We start from the raw sequence: 19,092 nt of genomic DNA, 5'->3' as shown, positions 1-19,092 counted from the left end.
GTGTGACCAATGTGGTTTAAAGTAAAAATTGTACTATTACTAATGAAAAATGTGTTGGCAACCACAGTGCCGGTAATCACAAAATGTCACAGAGCACTTATTTTCCTATCTATCTGGCAGAGTGGTGGTTAAGGAAAAAGTTGTAATCAACGTAATAATGGGATGGTTGATGTTATAGCAGAGTGAAATTTTACTTTGATTTACTGAAAAGAAGCACATCGATAAGCAGCCATTTAATTACCATTCATGAAACATAGTTGTGAAACATCAAATTATTTTTCTCCTACGTTTCACTGTAAGCTAATCAAGATTTTCAAAACAATATGGATTAATGGAAAATCACACTGTACAAAATTAATGGTAACTTAGAGGTAAACAACAGTTGAGAAGTGACAAAAAAAAATTAGAGGGTGAGAAAAAACCAAATTATCTGTGTAACACTGAACAAATCTGGAGCTGTTTCAATAGCTTTGTTATTTGCAAATTTGACTAAAGTAGTGCATATTATTATAACCAGGAGATTATCGTATGCTTCTGAGCTGGAAGCGCAACATGAGCTATGTTTCTTAATAGGATTTTATTATCTGTCTCATTGAAGTTATTGGTAATCTAAATTTATTGTGTTGGCAACATTTGGGGAGAAAAACACATGATGTTAGTGTGCCCCCATGTGGCTATAGACTAGTTGGGAAGGATGTCAGAAAAGGGACAAAAAAGATCATCCAGCCATAAATGGTTGAATTATCATCTGAATGCTTGCTGCATCTGGGCAGAGGCTGGTGTCCCTTATTTTTCAAATTATTCTAAGTGAGAGGATTCTTCTACGGTTCTTACAGATATATTATTTTTAGTAATTAGTCCTGCTTACCAGCACATCCACCTCTGATTCTGAAGTGGTGTCTCATAGGAAGAACACTTATCTCCACACAAAAGACATATTTTTCTTCATTTACAGAGTAGAGTGTGTGATTCAGTCAACCGGAATGATTCTGTGCAAGTATTTTGAAAGTATATTTTGTGATTAGATAGGATGATGAATCAAGTAAGAAAACTTGTCTTAGGACAGGCCCAAGGCCTGAAAAAACTAGTTTGCCAATTTGTATGATTTACATGAAAACTAGTGTTTGTTTATGAATTTTGTTAATCAATAGAAAATGGGAAATCTATAATGCATGTTGTGGATTTCACAGAATTGGGCACTTCTTTTCTATAGAGCTTCTTTTTAGAGTCACCAGCTTTAATATTTTGACTCAAGGGTATTCCCAGTTAATAGTCTTTAATTCTCTAGTCACTGGTCCCCAGATACAAAGACTTATCTGTTGACCAGTTCATGCTTCTGGAAAAACTCTGCAAGAACCAATTGTTAGTGACTCCACTAGCTATAGGCCTGCACCAGGTCTCTGAGGTAGTACAGTGTATCTACAATGGACACATTTTAGAAATGAATGAGTTGGGAGTGTTATCAATGTAAAGCAAGAGGATTGAAGGACATTCTGAGAGAGGAAGAGAAACCTCAAATAACAGCAAAGGAAAATAGCAATAGAATATTTGAACTTTTACAAACCCTAAGACCGCTTCAGGACACCTGGGTGGCTCAGTGGTTGAGCATCTGCCTTGGGCTCAGGGTGTGATCCCAGTGTCCCGGGATGGAGTCCCACATCGGGCTCCCTGCATGGAGCCTGCTTCTCCCTCTGCCTGTGTCTCTGCCTCTCTCTGTGTGTCTCTCATGAATAAATAAATAAAATATTAAAAAAAAAGACTAGGCTGCTTCTTTGAGATATGTCAGAGCAAGAACACTAACTGTACAGTTGGAAGGTTGAATTTTCCACTGAAACAAGTGTTTGAATTCTAACCAACTTTAATATTCCTGATCTCAGTGTAAATTTCTTCCAACTAAAGCATGGTTTTCCGGATTTTCCATTTTGTTACTTTCTTTAATTAGTTCAAAATACTGTGTTTCTATGCCAACTTTTTTTTATTAAAAATTTAAAAAGTGAAATCAGAAAGATACTCAGTTTTAAGGAGAATGATCATTAAAGAAATAATGCAAATGTCTATTTTCTCTACTTAAAATTTCTTTTTTTAATTAAAATTCATGGGCATAACAACTGTTTGTGATTGAGAAGACATTTTAAAATTCCATTGAGAGGGTTGGAAGAAATAGGTTTTGTCTTGTTTTGTTTTCCTGTAATCCAAAGTGACCTCTAATTTTAGTTTGGTCATTTAACATATTTTTTTTAATTTCCAAGAGAATATGATAAATATTGATAATTGTCAATCTTTTTTGCACAGATCAAAATAAGTTATGAAATTTTAAAAGACAAATTGAAACATTTTTGACTCCACCGTTTACACCAAAAAGAGAAATCCTAACGGTAAGACAAAGTCAAATCCAAACAATAATAGTAATATGTCACAAACTATCTTACTCCTTTATGGAAAATTCTCTTCACGCTGTTGGAGAAAAACAGGTAAAAGCAGAATGGGAAAAAACAAAAAAGACAAAGCCATAGACAAAATGACAGCATTTGTAGTCTTAATTTAGAATCTCTTAGCATTGAATATCTCCCAGCAAAATGTTGGGTCTTTGTCCTATAGATATTGGTTTTTAGCCAGAAAATTTCATTGAATGCTTGAAAATGTTTTCTCTCGCTTTCTCTTTTTTTTGTCCTTGCTATCTTAGGCTCCTTAATTAATAATTTATATTCTGCAAAGTAATTTCCAATTTATTTTTCTTACTATGACATTTTTATTGGATTGTATTTGTTGACATCTCCTTTCTGTTTTTGAAAGTAAAGCCAGAAACAGTAAGGCTATTTATTGAATAGTGATCATTCCTAACCGTTTAGAATGGAAATGTTACAGAACCTTGAAAAGGTGACCCTGAGACAGAGCTTCCTAAATCCATCGGAGCTATGGATTGGCAAATTGCTTAATTTATGTTTTCCTAAACTGGCTTGTAAAACACTAATTAGCCCTCTTTTGTGGGTGGTTATAAGTCTCATGTCCTGACCTATGTATCACCTTCTACCAGGATAGAGAGTAAACAATATCAAGACTTGCTTAAAGAGTATATGTTGAAAGTGGTACACACTTTAAAAAAGAAAGGTCATCTTTTCTGTTTGCAAATGACATGATTTGGTTCGTAAGGCACCAAATTAGCTTTTTAAAAGTAGGCTTGACCATTAGCATACGGTCTAACATTTAGAACGGACCGTACAACGCTAGCAGAGAAGTTCAATGTTTCTCTTCTACAAATTCTCCTAATTACTCACTCTTACTTTGTACTTCTTCTTCACAAAACTGAAACATAATAGGTGCCAAGAAACTGAATTATTATTGTTATTATTTTTCTCTCTTGTGGTTTAAAAGTGTTGTCCTTCGACCATCAATTGTAATAATGCTCCATGCCACTCTAGGGCAAAATATGGGAGATGAGAACCCCATTAAGGACTGTGGTTCAGTATTTGACTCTGCATGGTCCCATTTTCAACTAGGCTGGTAGAAAAAGATAGACTGTTAAAATCTCTAATTCTAAGGGTAAATTCAGCATTAATGACTTTCTTCCCTAAGAAAAATGTAGCAGATAAAATTACATGCATTTCTTTTGCATGTGTAATTTCCCATCAACAAGTACATGTCTGGTGAACATTTCATTAGCAACTTACTGAATAGCAGGAATGGACCAATAATGAATAGTTTTTATAGTACGGGCACAGTACATACCAGTGAAAACAAATGCCTCTCATAATCTGGCCGATGATGTAACATGGAAAACCTTGCATTTTTTGTTATCCTATAATTAGAAATAGATCACAATAGAGAAATTTACTACCAAGCAAATTCCCTGTCATTGATATGCACTGACACAGCATTACCAAAATGTATATTTTTAGATCTGAGGACATGAAAGATACCCCCATCCTCAATGTCACAGTGAAATTGAAACTTATCCAGATACAGTTGACAATATGTTAAAATTTTTGTATGAAAACTTTTTTCTTCAGAACACTACTCTATTAAAACTAAACACGTCACACAGCACCTTTCCTTTTGTATCTTGAAAAGTGTACATGAGCAAGAATGGAAGAAGAAAGGATTGATTAGAAAAGCCCACAGTCTTTTAGATTCTCTTTGATTATTATATCTGTAACTGCATCAAACACGAACTTGACATTTTGAGTATCCGTAGCACAGGTCATATGGGAATAAATTTCCTTATCTTCTTTCTTTAAATTCAGGTCTAGAAACTGGTTTTTGATGTAGTTTCCTGCGTCTTCAAATGTATTTGGTCCTTGTTTAAAAAAAGAAAGAAACGTAAATCGCATCTTAAAAGGAATAAAATTAGAAGTATCAGGAAGTGTTAGGATTTTACTTTGTGTGCTGTTGTTTGATATACTCAGTATTGAAAAATCAAGATGGCAATGGTCAGTTATCTAGGGTTTATGCAATATTGAATTTGTGCTGGGAACTATACTTGCCCCACTGATAAGGGGCTTCACTTGCCTAAAATACAATACAGTAAAAATACTGACATATATATATAAATGAGCAATGAAGTCTATATATATGACAAAGGCTCTGCATATGTATGTGTATGGAGGAGTGTTTTAATATGAGCTAAAGGAAGAAGAGAAATTGAAAATGAGTAGACTACAGGGCAAGGTGGTATTTCAGCTGGATCTTGAAGTGCAGCGAGAAGAGAGAAGGAAATAGTATGCGTGAAGGCCAAAAAGTGGGAGTGAGAATGGCCTGTGTCAGTGGACTAGAGGGTAGGGTTGAGAGGTAAATGTGCAGTTTGGAGAGGATTTTTGCAGAGGAATTGTAGCAAATCAAGGAGAATGGATAGTATGGGTCAGATTATGGTTTATGTTGCTAACCAAACAAAGGAGTTGAAATGACGTATGTAAAACTAGAGAGAGCTGTTCTTGACTGAGGCTTTTGTAGAGTTAAATGGAGAGTGGATGAAGGGTGGGCTTGGGAATGGTTAGCTTAGTAGCAGGACATACAGTGGACCAACTGGGGAAAGGTGGTAATAAAATACATACAAGGCACCTAAAAGTGACTTTGTTGATGGCCTTTAAAACAGAATATACTTGGTGGGAACCTAACATACGATAGGGCAGCAGCATGGAGATTTTCCAAGGACATGAGATTTTTATTGCCCCACTTTACTGTAAGTAGGAGAAAAATTCCATGAGGGACAACATTTAAAATCATGTAATGTGGCTAAAATCCAACACACTGACAACACCAAATGCTGGCAAAGATGTGGAGCTGCAAGAACTTGATTTCATTGCTGGCAGGATCACAAAGTGGTACAGCCACTTGGGAAGGCACTTGGTTGGTCTATGCTTCTAGATATTTACGCAAAAACATACAAGCACACAGGATCCTGAACATAGATGTTTATAGCAGCTTTATTCATAATTGCCAAAAATTGGAAGTAACTAAGATGTCTTTCAATAGGTGAAAGATTAAAGAAAGCAATTTGTTTATGGAATGAAATATTTTTCAGCAATGAAAGGAAATGGACTGTCAACTCATGAAAAGACATGGAGGAAATTTAAATGTGTATTGCAATTTATGACAAAAAATGAAAGCAGTCTGTCAGAAAATGCCATAAGTTGTATGATTACAGCTCTGTAACATTCTGGAAAGGGCATAACTATAGGTAGAGCAAACAGATCACAGGTTGCCACAAGTTGAGGGGAGGGGTAAAACACAGAGACGATTTTTATGGCAGTGAAATTATTCTGTATGTTACTGTCCTGGTGGGTATGTGACATGAATTTGGCAAAGCACACAGAACTGTATAACACAGAGTATAATAAGCTATGGACTTTGGTTATGACATATCAGTACTTATTAGTCGATTGTAACAAATACACTACATCAGTGCAAAATTTAGTAATAAGGGAAACGGGAAGCTGACCAGAGAGGGAGTAGCCTATTAGTCAGAAGAAAACCTATAAAGCTGTCTTGAGTCTATATTTAGTTTGTAATATTCTACATGGAATCATGATTATATTTAGTCACAAGATAAATGTGTCAACATGTAATTGATATTTATAATGCTAGAAGAAAGATATAAGTAATAGTTTTAGATGAGCATAAATAGCCACTGTGGGGACTCCTGGGTGGCTCAGCTGGTTGGTTGTCTGACTTCGGTTCAGGTCATGACCTTGGGATCCTGGAATGGAGCCGAATGTCAGGCTCCCTCTCCCTCTGTTGTTCCTCCTGCTTGTGCCCAACGACTTTCTCTTTCTTGTCAAATAGATAAATAAGATCTTTAAAAAAAATAATTACTGTGACAGAATGCCATGCTTCTAGTAACATCTGGGCTACCCATGTATGTAAGTGGTGAATTGAGCTTCTATTTGTGTGTGTGTGTGTGTGTGTGTGTTTTAAGATTCCATTTATTTGGGAGAGAGGGTACACATGCACACACCACTGAGTGGGGGAGGAGGGACAGAGGGAGAGGGAGAAACAGACTTCCAACTGAGCAGGGAGCCTGTCACAGGGCTCGATCCCTGGACCCTGGAATCATGACCTGAGCTGAAGACAGCTGATTAATTGACTGAGCCACCCAGGTGCCCCTATCTGCGTTTAAGTCATAAGGAGCTCTGCCTTATACATAATTTCATTAGCAAAGCATGTAACTATATAACCCCTCAAAAAAGTGTCTATGAAGGAAAAAAAACCCACTTATAGAACCTGACATTTATAGTCATTAACAGGATCAGCACTAAAATTCTAGGATCTATGAAAACTAGTAAAAGAAAATGTCACTATTCTCAAAATCATTCAAGCGGTCCCTCAGGTAATTTAATTCAGACTTTGAGAAACCACTGCATTATAAAGTTTCATTAGGAAATACATAAAAAGGGGCACCTGGATGGCTCAGTGATTGAGCATCTGCCTTTAGCTCAGGTTGTGACCCTGGGGTCCTGGGATTGAGTCTCATATCAGGCTCCCCAGAGAGAGACAGCTTGGGTCTCTGCCTGGGTCTCTGCCTCTCTCTCTGTGTCTCTCACGAATAAATAAATAAAATCTTTTTTAAAAAAAGAAACTTAAAAAATGCCAATTTGAGGGGTGCCTGACTCTTGGTTTCAGTTCAGGTCATGATCTCAGGGTCTTGAGATTGGGCCCTAGGTTGGGCTCCACACTCTGCATGGAGCCAGCTTAGAATTCTCTCTGCCCCTCCTGCTTGTTCTGTCTCTCTCTCATAAATAAAACAAATCTTTGAAAATACCAATTTGGAATATATTGCATTGTTTATAGTGTTTAAGATAATATAGTTCTCAGTGTTGTTTCATACAGAGAGTAGTAACACTGGTCTACTGAAATTCCCGTTTATTCCTTAGAGCTTTGCTTTAATGCTGACAGTGTAGACAGGGTTTCTTATTTGTCTGCAAGATCTCTTCCAATTTGAATCATACATGTGACTCAAGCAATTATCATAAGCCTCAACTTCATAAATGTTACCTGTCAAGATGAAGATAGGAAAATATAAGTCGATAGAAGCATTTAGTATGGAATTAAAGAGCAAAGTATCTTACCAGTGTATTCTGGAAAGCAGATACTAAGGTGCACTTTGGTAACTTTTTCTTGAAAGAGGTCCTTTTTATTGAGAAACAGGACAATGGAGGTGGTTGCAAAGTACTTGTGATTGCAGATACTGTTGAACAGGTGAAGGCTTTCATGCATTCTGTTCTGTTAGGTATAAAGATGAAAATGTGTAGGATTATTATTTGCAAAGTATTAACCCTGGGCATTATAAATGAGGCTCTAGAAGGAACACATATGTTTGGAAGATCTTCACTGAGTTGGGGAATGTGGTAGTAATGTTGGAACGTACACACGCTTGGTTTTTTTGTTTGTTTGCTATACCCTGGCTTTATTTTCCTTTTTAGACTTACCACTTCTTTGTCTTCTACTAGGACCATGTCATAGGCACTGAGTGCAGCACAAAATATAATGCATGTAACGCCTTCAAAACAGTGAATCCATTTCTTTCTCTCAGATCTCTGTCCTCCTACATCAAACATTCTTTAAAAAAAATAAAATAAAAACAGAATAACAAGTCTTAGAAATACCCAGCAGAAGTTACATTAATATTAAGATTTAGAGCTCTAAATGAATGCTCTCATATCTTTACAAGATAATCTTGATTTTTATTGGTTATAAAATATCATATTTGGTCAATTTGCAGCTCAAGGACTACAGAAAAAGAGAAAGTTCGTCTTTCTTTTTTTAATTCATGCAAATTAGATAAAAATCACATACAGACTTTGAAGGACTGGGCAATTTCAGGCAGTTTACAGTTTTAGTAAGAAATCACTGGACTTGAGAAATTTTGGGTCAAAGTTTATGCATAGTGTGGAAATCTTGCATCACTATATTGTACACACAATATTGTGTGTATTGTATTAAAAATAATAGAACACAACTAACCATATTGGAAATTGAAAAAAAGAAACCCTATGCATAGTTTTAAATGAAGAGAACCTACAGAAAGATTGGAAGCTAACACAGTTCTGATACTACGTATGATTCTTGCTTCTCTTAGTTCTTCCTACATTCATTCTGCATTTTTTGTGCAAGACACTGTTAGGCCTATCAACACAAAGATGAAAAAATACGGCCACTATCTTCAGAAAGCCTGCTGTCTTGGAGAGAGAAAACCAATATGTTATTATAGGATTTTATAATAAATATTCTTTTTAAAGATTATATTTATTTTAGAGAGAGAAAGCAAAGGGAGGGGCAGAAGGAGAGGGAATCTCAGGCAAACTCCTTGTGGAGCACGGCCAAAGGGTGCTCGATCTCATGAGGTCCATCCTAGTCGAAATCAAGCATCACTTAACCCACGGAGCTACCCACATGCCCAGTATTACATCATAAATATTCTAATACACAAGGTAAAATGTGAGCCCAGAGGAAAACTTATGTAAGCCTGAGTCATCATGGAACTTACTCAGAGGAGGTATTTGAAAGTTGAGCTCTCCCCTGTCTTAGTAGTTTGGTGAAAGTCACCATTGTGGATCTTGTAACTCAGTAAAGAAACTAGGAGTCATTCTAAAGAGCTTCCTTTCCCTTACCCTCCATGGAACACATATGCAAAGTGCAGTTCCCAATCCATGCACTCCTTTCCAAGTCCCCTTGTCTCGGACAAGCCACCGCCGTTCCTCACACGCCACTGCAAAAGCTCTGTGACTCCTTAGCCATGGAACAAACACAGACCCATCTGATGACGCTTAAGGCTCTGGCTCTTTGGGTTCCTGCTTACTTTTCCCAGCGTAGTCCATACCACTTTCCTCTCTACTACAGCCCGATCACACAGAAACCTAACTTTTCTGCTTCAGGAATGTGCACAATTTGTCTCCTTCCCAGGTGACGTGACTCCTTTCTTCATTACGTGACACTGCCTAACTCACAGGTCTTATAGTCCGTGTCTCCTTCACAAAGAAACCCTCGTGAGCCCCCATGTGAGTTGTGTCTCTCTCCGCCCCCATTTACTTTCTGTACGTCACTTTCTTTCCTATAAAGGATTGCAATTGTCACAATCATTAATGTACTGGTTTATTTACTTTTTTACATGTTTAATATCTGTCATCTTCCTAATAGAATAATGGCCCCAGGGTAGGGACTTAGCTATATTAAGTGACAACTACATTCCCAGTAGCAGGCATTAAGTCTGACCTACAATAGACATGCTATAAATATTTGCTAAACAAAAGAATATATTTCGTGGTAATGGGATGCGGGGGGACTTTGACATCAAGTGCATGTGCCAGTTACCAAGGAATGAGAGAACATTGGAATGTTTGGGGGAACATGAAAACTTAGGCAAAACCATTGAGATAAATGGCCTGATAATTGTTAATTTATTCAATACATATTTATTGATCATGCCAGGCATTAGAGATTCAACCTCAAGAAGCTCCTAATCTACTGTGGAGGCAGCGGTGGTGGCAGTGGGGCTTGTTGTGTGTGTGTGTGTTTGTGAACAGGCTTAGGATATACATACAGAGAGGGTAGGGGTGAGTCATAATTTGAACAAAACTAATTGGAAACTGCTAATTAAACACTTAAGGAGATGAAGGATAGAGCCAAGTAAATGTCTGGGAAAATGTTCCAGGTAGAGGCAGCAGAGGAAACAGCAAGAGCAAAGATTTAAGCAGGTGGGAGGGAGTAAACCTGACATGTTAACCCTGAAACGATTAACTGGGTCTTTTGTATTACATGAGAAGATGACATTTATATTGCAACCAGTGGGGGAACTACAGGAGATTTGGGGGCAGGGAATTCGCATTGTTTGCTTCTTGTTATGTTAGGTCACTTTGATCTGAGTCCAGAAGATAGATTCAATAAGGAAGAGACTAGAGGCAGGGAAAGAAATTATGGGGCTTTCATATTAGTTTAACCACAAGATATTAATTAGTGGAAACAACCAAGCCATACAGAGATTTCAAAGGTAATAATTGTAGTTGGGGTAATAAATGTCACTCATCTGAGCTGCGGAGGATAAGCAAAAGTAGACTACATTGTACTTCTCTACTACTTCCCACTTGAGGTATGAACCAGGCAGAGAACAGACCAATAGAACTGAATTCACACATCTCTATATACCCCAAAGCAAAAAGACTCTAGCACTAGATTGAAAGAGAAGATGCTCACAGTATTCAAGATAATGTTGAAGAGTTCAGTAGTTGGGTGCCTTGGAAATTTAAATCCAGTGTCTTTAACACTAGTTAGGTGCTGCTCATACCAAACCCTCTGCATCTTGAGACTTGTGATATAAATGGAGCAAAGGGCAGCATTTTGATTTTAAGGTTATATAATTTGTAAACCAACCAGCAAATTTAATTGTTAAGACCAGTCAATAACTCTTATGGAAGCGAAGATAAGCAATATGCAGACCTTTACTTTTAGTCAAATATTTTGTTGATCTATAAAAATAACCTTAGTCTTTTTTTCAAGCTTTCAAAAATAGCTTTCCTTATAGCTTTACTGAAAGTATTAAATGCAGTACAGTGACGTCTAATTCTTCCATAAGTTCCCACCAATTGTAATGTCTTGATTTTAATTTAACACACCTAATAAATGTTTATGTGCCAGGCATGTAAGCAATCTACAACAATTTACTCAAATTTTAAACTATAAACTTATAAGGTAGGTACAATATTATTTCTATTTTTCAGATGAGATGTTAAAGCAACTTGCCCAAAGCTCATTAATTCTAGTAATATTTGTAGAAGCTGTGATGTGTTAGGTACCATGATAGATTCTGTGGGTTTGATAATGAAGCTTTCTTATGAATCTTATCAATTGTATGTTTATTTACTTAGACCAGAGGGCTCCAGTTATACCTAGCATCCGCAGTTAGCTTTAAAATTCTTAAGTCGTCACCAGTGGGTTGGAATCGCCTTCACTGTAGAGTCTATCCTTCTTACCCTAGATCAGATACTAGTCCTACACGTTGTCAAACTGGGCAAAAATGTAAAACTCCCCCCTTTCCAGGTGTTTTGTTCCATGATTTGAATGGTGATAGTTTAGACTACCAGGATTCTAGGTGTCGTGTATATTCTCCATTTGGTCATATACAAATATGTGATGGATCATTTGTTGGCAAAGAAAGGTGGTAACTGTAATTGAACAAAGATACGTTAACCTGTGGAGTTTGGTGTGTTGCAGATTGAATACACATCAGTAGGTTTAAACTCCTGGTAAGCTTTTCCAGCTAAAACCACCCCTTGTATCTCCACCCACTAGATTTGAACAGGTATCTCCACAATTCTTGTTTCCTCTTTGTTCTGGTGTTCTCTTTGCTTCCATACTGGGCATCCCATAATGGAGAAGTAATTAATCATGGAATGAGGACAGAAGTTGCTGGATGAATAGAATGCCTGTGCTGAGACCAATATCCAATTTCCCAGTAGAAATGATATTGCTGTAGGAACTAAACTCCAGGACACCTTGGTTATGTTTTCTCCACTAGGTAGGACTTGGGTTAGCATAACTAGCATTTGTTGTTGAGCCTCTTTATTTTCTCTGCTTTTATGGCCAACTAAGTAAGCTATCTCCATCTGTCTGATGATTTCTTTCTTTTTTTTCTTTTTGGTAAATTTTATATTTTCAATTAGATTATATTCAAACTTTACAAATCTGAGAATATTCTTAAGGTGACTTAGTATACCTGCTCAGATTCCTGGCACCTCAAAGAAAATAGTCTTATTTCTCTCATGTTAATAGTTTTTAAATCAGAAAAAAAATCACAGGGAGTCCTTTGCAATGAAAATAGTAATAAGAATTATCAAGATATGAGTATTGCTAATTTCTGAGCTCTGAGAGGAATTTAAACTCCCCAGGAAATAGAGAAAACAGAAACTTCGTGTACTTCCTATTTATTTCATTTCTGCACTGCAATGATCTCAAATGGCTATCCCAAGAAGTGGAATATTTGAAAAATCTTTGAGATGAAAGTCAGAGCAAGCCCAGCCATCTCTTTGGCTCTCTTCTGACTTTCTCTGATCATTCAGCTTCTTCAGCAGCCTAATGTTGACATTAACATCCTTGTACAAGGGTAGCTATTCTCCTCTAGGTAAACAAATACAATTAAGAGTACAATGTGTAACCTGACCCTTAGCCTCCTGTTTTAGCATATCATGCAGCCTTCAATAAATCACCTTTCTCCTGAGAGAGGGAAGACAAGATTTATCCTCTGAGGGCTTTGTCATATTAATAAAAACAGCTTTTGAAAGTCTTAGATTGCACGCTAATAACCTCATTTTATGTCTCACTTGATAAACAGTGATGTGTGTATACACAAGCGTTCAGGTTGACCTTAGAGACAAAAGTTCAGGGAGCATTGAACATTGCTCTTATGCCATCTGCCATTACGGAACTGAAATGTTCATTAGCAAATCAGACCAACAGCTGGAGTTTTGCTTTCATATTGAGTCTACTGGATATTATGGTAGCTCTGAGAAGTTGCATGTTGTTATGCTGCTGTTGTAGTAGTTTCCTTTCATACATCTCGCTCCACTTTTAGCTCTTCCTCTAAATTGTAATTTGGGGCTTATTTTAGAGATGTAAAGCATTAAAACCTATTGAAACAATTTAGATTCCCAAAGCAGAAGCTTTTACTTATACATTTCATTGAATAAGTATTCTCTTATAAAAAATAAATGTAAGAATATGTATGAATATATAAATATATAAGAATATACTTGAATATGAATATATGTATATTCCATCATGACCATTTTGTGAAAAACAAAAGTAGAAATCTGAGGAAAACATGCATTCTCGCTGACTGAACATTTGGATTGGTCACATCAACAGGGACAGTTAGTGAGGTAAATGCCCATGTGATGCAGATTGAATACCCTGATTCCCTGAGCGTTAACGATATTGAATGGAATGCACAGTTCTCCGTTTGGGTGAAGGGATTTTGTTTTACTTATTTATTTCTTTGGTAATATATATTTCCTTATTAAGTCTGATATTTCAGTTAGAATTCTTAAATTAAAAAAGAAAGTTTTTAAATGCCTGAGTTGTACGATACAACTAAAAGTCCACAGGCAAGGCTTTTAAGTGATAGCTGAACATTGGTTATTTATTAAATTGCTCATGGCACTAATATAGGGCAAGTGATCAGAGTTTTATGGCTTTATATTAATCAGTTGAGTTGTGTAGTCTATTTTAAACAGTTGGGAAAACTGTTGAGTTTTATGGCTTTATGTCAAACAGTTGGCTAAATATTTAACCAATACCAGATTATTCACACTTCATTTTAAAACAGATTATAATGAAGTAATCCGTCCTTCATGGTACTTACACAATTGTTACATAATCTATGACAGCCAAACATTACTAATGCTACTGTAACTAATTTGTTAGATGTTTTTGCTCTTCCTATAAGTATGTGACTTGTCCTGGAAAAAACACAGTTTCTGACATCTATATATTTGACCACAGAAAAAGAAGATCTAATCTGAGTTGGAATTTATTTTAAATTATTCTGCAGAGTGGAGTTGTTCCAAGATATTTGACTGTATCAGAACTGATACATCTTCTTAAGATGGCCACATTATGAAAGTGTCATATAGATTTGTGTCATCATTACACAGACATAGCAAAATGGTCTAACCAGGTCTTTCCCTTGTGCCAAATTCTGAAAATAGATCAGGGTTAATGTTTATAGACAAAAAAAAAAAAAAGATACACAGAGATATTCTAAATCCCTTAATAGCTTGTGATTAAAAAACAGAATCAAAAGGACTTATAACCATGAAAAAGTTAGGTCTCTAAATACCCATAATTAATAACATTATATACTTTCTACTCAATGTGTGTGTGTGTCTGTTTGGCATTTAAAATGCCCATTAGGGACACCTGAGTGGCTCAGCGGTTGAACGTCTGCCTTCAGCCCAGGGCATGATCCCAGAGTGCAGGGATCGAGTCCCACATCGGGCTCCCCACAGGGAGCCTCTTTCTCCCCCTGCCTGTGTCTCTGCCTCTTTCTCTGTGTCTCTCATGAGTAAATAAATAAAATGTCCACTAGATAATTCTGTAATTATTGAATAACATAGTTTATAAAGTCATTACAATATATCACTAGAATACATTAGACATATTATAGGGCTTATTGGGGGTAATATTGACCATGAACATACCTGAAACAAATAATAGTTATATATGAGTTACTGCTCTCTCAGATTTAATAGACAATGATAAAGCTAACTTGAGATTGAGCAGCTGGGTAGACAATCAGACTCACTCCTAAGCCTAAGCTGACTTATATCCCCATAAAAAGGAACACGGTGCACACGATCAATTTAAAATTAAAGAAAATTCTAAATTATGTCAGATCCTAGATCCACTTAAACACTGTTGACAATAGTTCTGCTGAACTTACAAAATCTAAAGCTCTACATCGTAATAGTTACTGACTTCTTTTCTTGGAGTTCCACATAGTTTTACATCCTTCCAGTTCTCTTATTTAATATTGGAGCAGTTAGGAAGGAAATGACTTTTCTATAATTGTTTGATAAAGCCTTGTAAATCTTTAAGTTCTTTGTCCCAAGGAATTATAACAGTAACAGAGCTCACACTTAATATTTTCCATTTACATAGTACTGTAATATCTGTAAAAACAATTTATTTTATGTTTGACTGCTGAAATTCTGGTTTGATAAGAACTCTAAGATAATTTCCATTAAATTAGGTGGTACAGGAAGATGATACTGTACATTGGCAGAAAGAATTTTTCATTTTGATGCTCCTGTTTAAAATGCTAGAGTTCTCTAATTTAATATGCAAATTAAATCTTTAGTTTTATATAATCACAGGATGATTTATGCTATGTGAATACAGATCAATGCTAATGCAATATATTTTAATACCTGGCACTTACTGAAATGAAGTTGGAAGGTATCTTATTTTTATACTTTCTATTTTGAAATACTACCATACTTTAAACTACAAAAGCCTGTTCACTTTCAGATAATCCTATTCAGCACTTCAAAAAAAAAAAAAAGGTGATTTAACTGTGGGAATTTATTAAGGGATTAATATATGTTAGTTGCTGTGACCAAACTTAAAAATGTAAGTAAGTGATTTTAAATAGTTGCTTCAGAAAAAAGTATAGTTGCCTTTTTATATTTTGTGATAAAATTTAATATTTTCAAAACATCATTGCTTAACACTTGTGTTGAGAGAAATTCCCTGCATTTGAGTAATGTCCTCCATTTCCTTAGAGAAGATACCTTTTAATAGCACACCCTCTTGAATGAGAGGAAAAACAAAACCTATTAAAATAGCTAAAACCCTCTTTAATGAATGGCAAGGAGGTAGTAGTTGTATAGTATAGAAAATGTTATGTCAAAAGAAGTCCTAACTTGGCTTCACAATCCAGTTCACGAACATCTTCCATTTCAGCATTGATGCTGTCAGAGAGAATTAGCAAGACCTTTCCTACTCCTTCATAAGGGTCAGCAGCATTTGGAAGTAGCATAGACAATCACTTACCTATAGGACTTCAGACAGTGCCTCCAAAACCACAGAACTGCAGAAGGACAGGAAAATGTTGATGCACCAATGAGGGTTTAGAGGTATGATCAGAAGAGGCATATTATGAGGTAACATATCTTTATAATAATGTTTTATTTTTTTAATTAATGCGAATGGTTTATTCCACTCAGAAAATAATTTTTGAAACTTTATGAATATTATTTGGTCCTGGAGAAATAGATGTCCCAGGAAATGAATGTGACTTTCTGAGGTTTTGTGTGCTCATTGGCAGTCGTCATGTCCTCTGGTTTCAGAAGCACAGATGTGTGAAGGTACCAGAGCCCTGCCAACTTGGAGAGGTCTCCCTACCAGCTGTCCATTTTATCCCCTGTTCCCTCTTCTCTCTGAAGGAAGTTATGAATGACCAACAACATTGGAAGAAGCGCTCTACAAAGAAAGAATGCTCTCTTCTCCAATTTACCTCATAGCCCACAGCGATACGCAGTGTAAGAATGTGGTCTTTGAAGTTAGAAAGATGTGTTCTAGTCATATTTCTAGCACTTCTCTGTATGATCATGGGGAAATTTTTCACTTCATTTTAGCCTCCATCTTTTGACTCTTTATTCAACATAAGGGCAGCAGTGCTCTTATAAGGAATGTGTTATAAGGAGTGTGTAAGAATAGATTAGGTACAGTGATTGGCATAGCACATGTATCCATCCAGCAAGAACTGACTGTAAGCCTACCCTGCACTAGCCACCACGATAGTCACAGGAGGTGGTACTGTAAGTAGACACGGCCCCCACCCTCCAGGAGCTCAGAGCATATGTGACAGAAACAAACAAAAGAGCAAACAGATTTTTTGAAAGGCTATTTCATATATTAGTAAGTTTTTTTTAGAAAAGAACAAAATAGTGTGATATTTCAATGTTCTAAAGGCATTGGCTCACATTGACATGGCAGGTGAGAGCTGTTTGCACTTCTTCTCCATGCTGCATTTAGCGACATCACATTGCTAAATTGCAATTAGCCATTGTTAGCGTATTTGTACCAAGGGAATCTTCAATGACCACACATCAGGCTTTCCCTCCCCCCTGTCCCATAGAACCTATTGATAGGTTCACCAGCACACTACTGGGTATGGTAGTGACAAGTATATGCAAGGATGGTACACAGAATGATCAAGGCTGTATGAGGAAACAGGATCTCATTTGGGAACTTAATGGTAAGAAGGAGCCAATCCTTGCAGAGACCCAGGGGCAGAGCATTTTAGGCAAAGAGGACAGCAAGTGCAAAGGCCCTAAGGATTGGAATGTTCAAGGAACAGATAATTTATGAGAGTGACTATTTCTGAGAAGATACTAAATTGGTGTTGCGTAGACTGACTAGAGTTGTAACCTTCTAGGTATCCAGTATGTGATATTAATTTTAGTAACTGGTTTACCATCCAGACTGTTCCCAGACAGTCTAAAATCCAGAAAATTCCATTAGCTTGTGTAATGCTTGGACAGGCTTAGGAGGGACAGAGGGTCTGAGCAATTGGATTTGGCTTCCCATAGGAAAACCACTGAAACTGGATCAAAAACCAGGAGCCTGGAGAAAGCAGTTCCCAAGGAGGAACTGTGCGACAGCGATGACAGAATGGAAGACAAACTGCTGACGTTTGCCAAGAGTAGATGTTGTTCCCAATCTTGGCAGTTCCTTTATCCCGGTTTGATCTTTGACTCATCTGTCAGAAAATTAACTATTTGTAGACTTGAAATTCAGGTGTAAATTTTGAAGAGCTTTCTTTGATAGTAACTTGAAAACACCCTGGCTATCTATGTTAACATCTATTCTAATTAGATGTTACATCTCGCCAATTCTAATAATAAAAAAATTTTAAAGCTCTTATCCCACTGAGGTAAATTTTGCTTCACAATCGATACAGATAATTCATTTCACTTTTGTTCAGTTTTTCTACTTACTAAAATATTCCCATTTTGCATACATGGATGAGTTTATTAATTGCATTTTTATTAATTTTTTTCATTATTAAGTGATACATCGGGAACCTGATTGTAAATTTAATAGTCCATCTTATTCACAATCCACAGGGAAAGGCACTTAAGTGTTGTGACATTCTATAACACTATGGTTTGGATTTCCATTTCTTGGTATAGTGAATAAGTGGTTTTGCAATAGCATTTCTAGAAACGTCTTGTAATGTGACAGCAATAAAAATAGTGGACTCATTTTCTTACCCAAACCATGCTTATAAAATAGATCTTATTTCAGTAACTAGTATCACATTCAAATAATTCTCTCAATTATTTGCATTTTTTAAATGAAGGAAACGAATATTTCAGGCAAATGGGAGAGTTGAAGGGCAAAAGACATAGTAGCTGTGGCACCTGTTACTTAAATTTTATTTAAATATATTTTCTTTCTATTTTTTTTCATAGTAGGATATCAGTTTCAAAAGGGAAAATGAAATTTAGCGCCTACTTGGTCAAGACAGAAGCATTTTTCTTAGAGGAAGACATGCGGCTTAAGATGAGGGTTAGGGTGTTGGGCCACAGGAAAGCAGTAAGAGAGAGAGTGGTACTGAAGGTGAACCAGGCCTGGGAAGGATGCCCAAGCACTCACTCGGCTTGAAAGACCTTCCTCTGTGAAAAAAAATATTGAATATTTCTATTGATGGTTAGAAAAGACATGGTGCATACCTGAAATGCAAATCTTTAAAGGAGAATTGAGTTTCAATTATTCCAGTTGTTTTCACTCGAGAATGTAGGACATCTTGCTCATTGGGGACATATCCAGGAGCTGTGATTCTGTCTACATCATTAAGGTAGCTAATAAAACAACAAAAATAGCATGTGTTTTTAAAATTTATATTTGAGGACACCAGGATTCAGTACAAATGAATTTTTACTTCAGAGTCCATTAAAATGATCAAGTTGCAGACCGGTGCTTTTTAAATTCTGCTCATTAGAGCTTGGTGGGCGGATGTTGCAGAGTGCTAAGTGGCGCACGGCTGACCTGTGAAGGCCTCTTTTAAAGATTGCTAGATTGATGCTGCCTTGGCCTGGA

General features: G+C 36.5%; 1 protein-coding gene across 1 annotated transcript in view; it reads right to left on the bottom strand.

Annotated features, from left to right (window-relative positions):
• Positions 1-4,103: 4,103 nt before the first annotated feature.
• Positions 4,104-19,092, bottom strand: part of GNAT3 (G protein subunit alpha transducin 3) — a 54,965-nt gene continuing 39,976 nt past the window's right edge. Inside the window, exons 5-8 of the mRNA XM_072792000.1 lie at positions 18,726-18,854; positions 7,923-8,052; positions 7,563-7,716; positions 4,104-4,294 (exon numbers count right to left, since the gene is read on the bottom strand). Coding sequence (XP_072648101.1) covers positions 4,104-4,294; positions 7,563-7,716; positions 7,923-8,052; positions 18,726-18,854 — 604 coding nt within the window. The remainder of the gene's footprint in view (positions 4,295-7,562; positions 7,717-7,922; positions 8,053-18,725; positions 18,855-19,092) is intronic.

Source organism: Canis lupus, chromosome 21 (assembly GCF_048164855.1).
Source record: "Canis lupus baileyi chromosome 21, mCanLup2.hap1, whole genome shotgun sequence".
Classification (NCBI taxonomy): domain Eukaryota; kingdom Metazoa; phylum Chordata; class Mammalia; order Carnivora; family Canidae; genus Canis; species Canis lupus.
The sequence above is the reverse complement of the archived record's forward strand: the minus strand, read 5'-3'. Positions and strand labels throughout refer to the sequence as shown.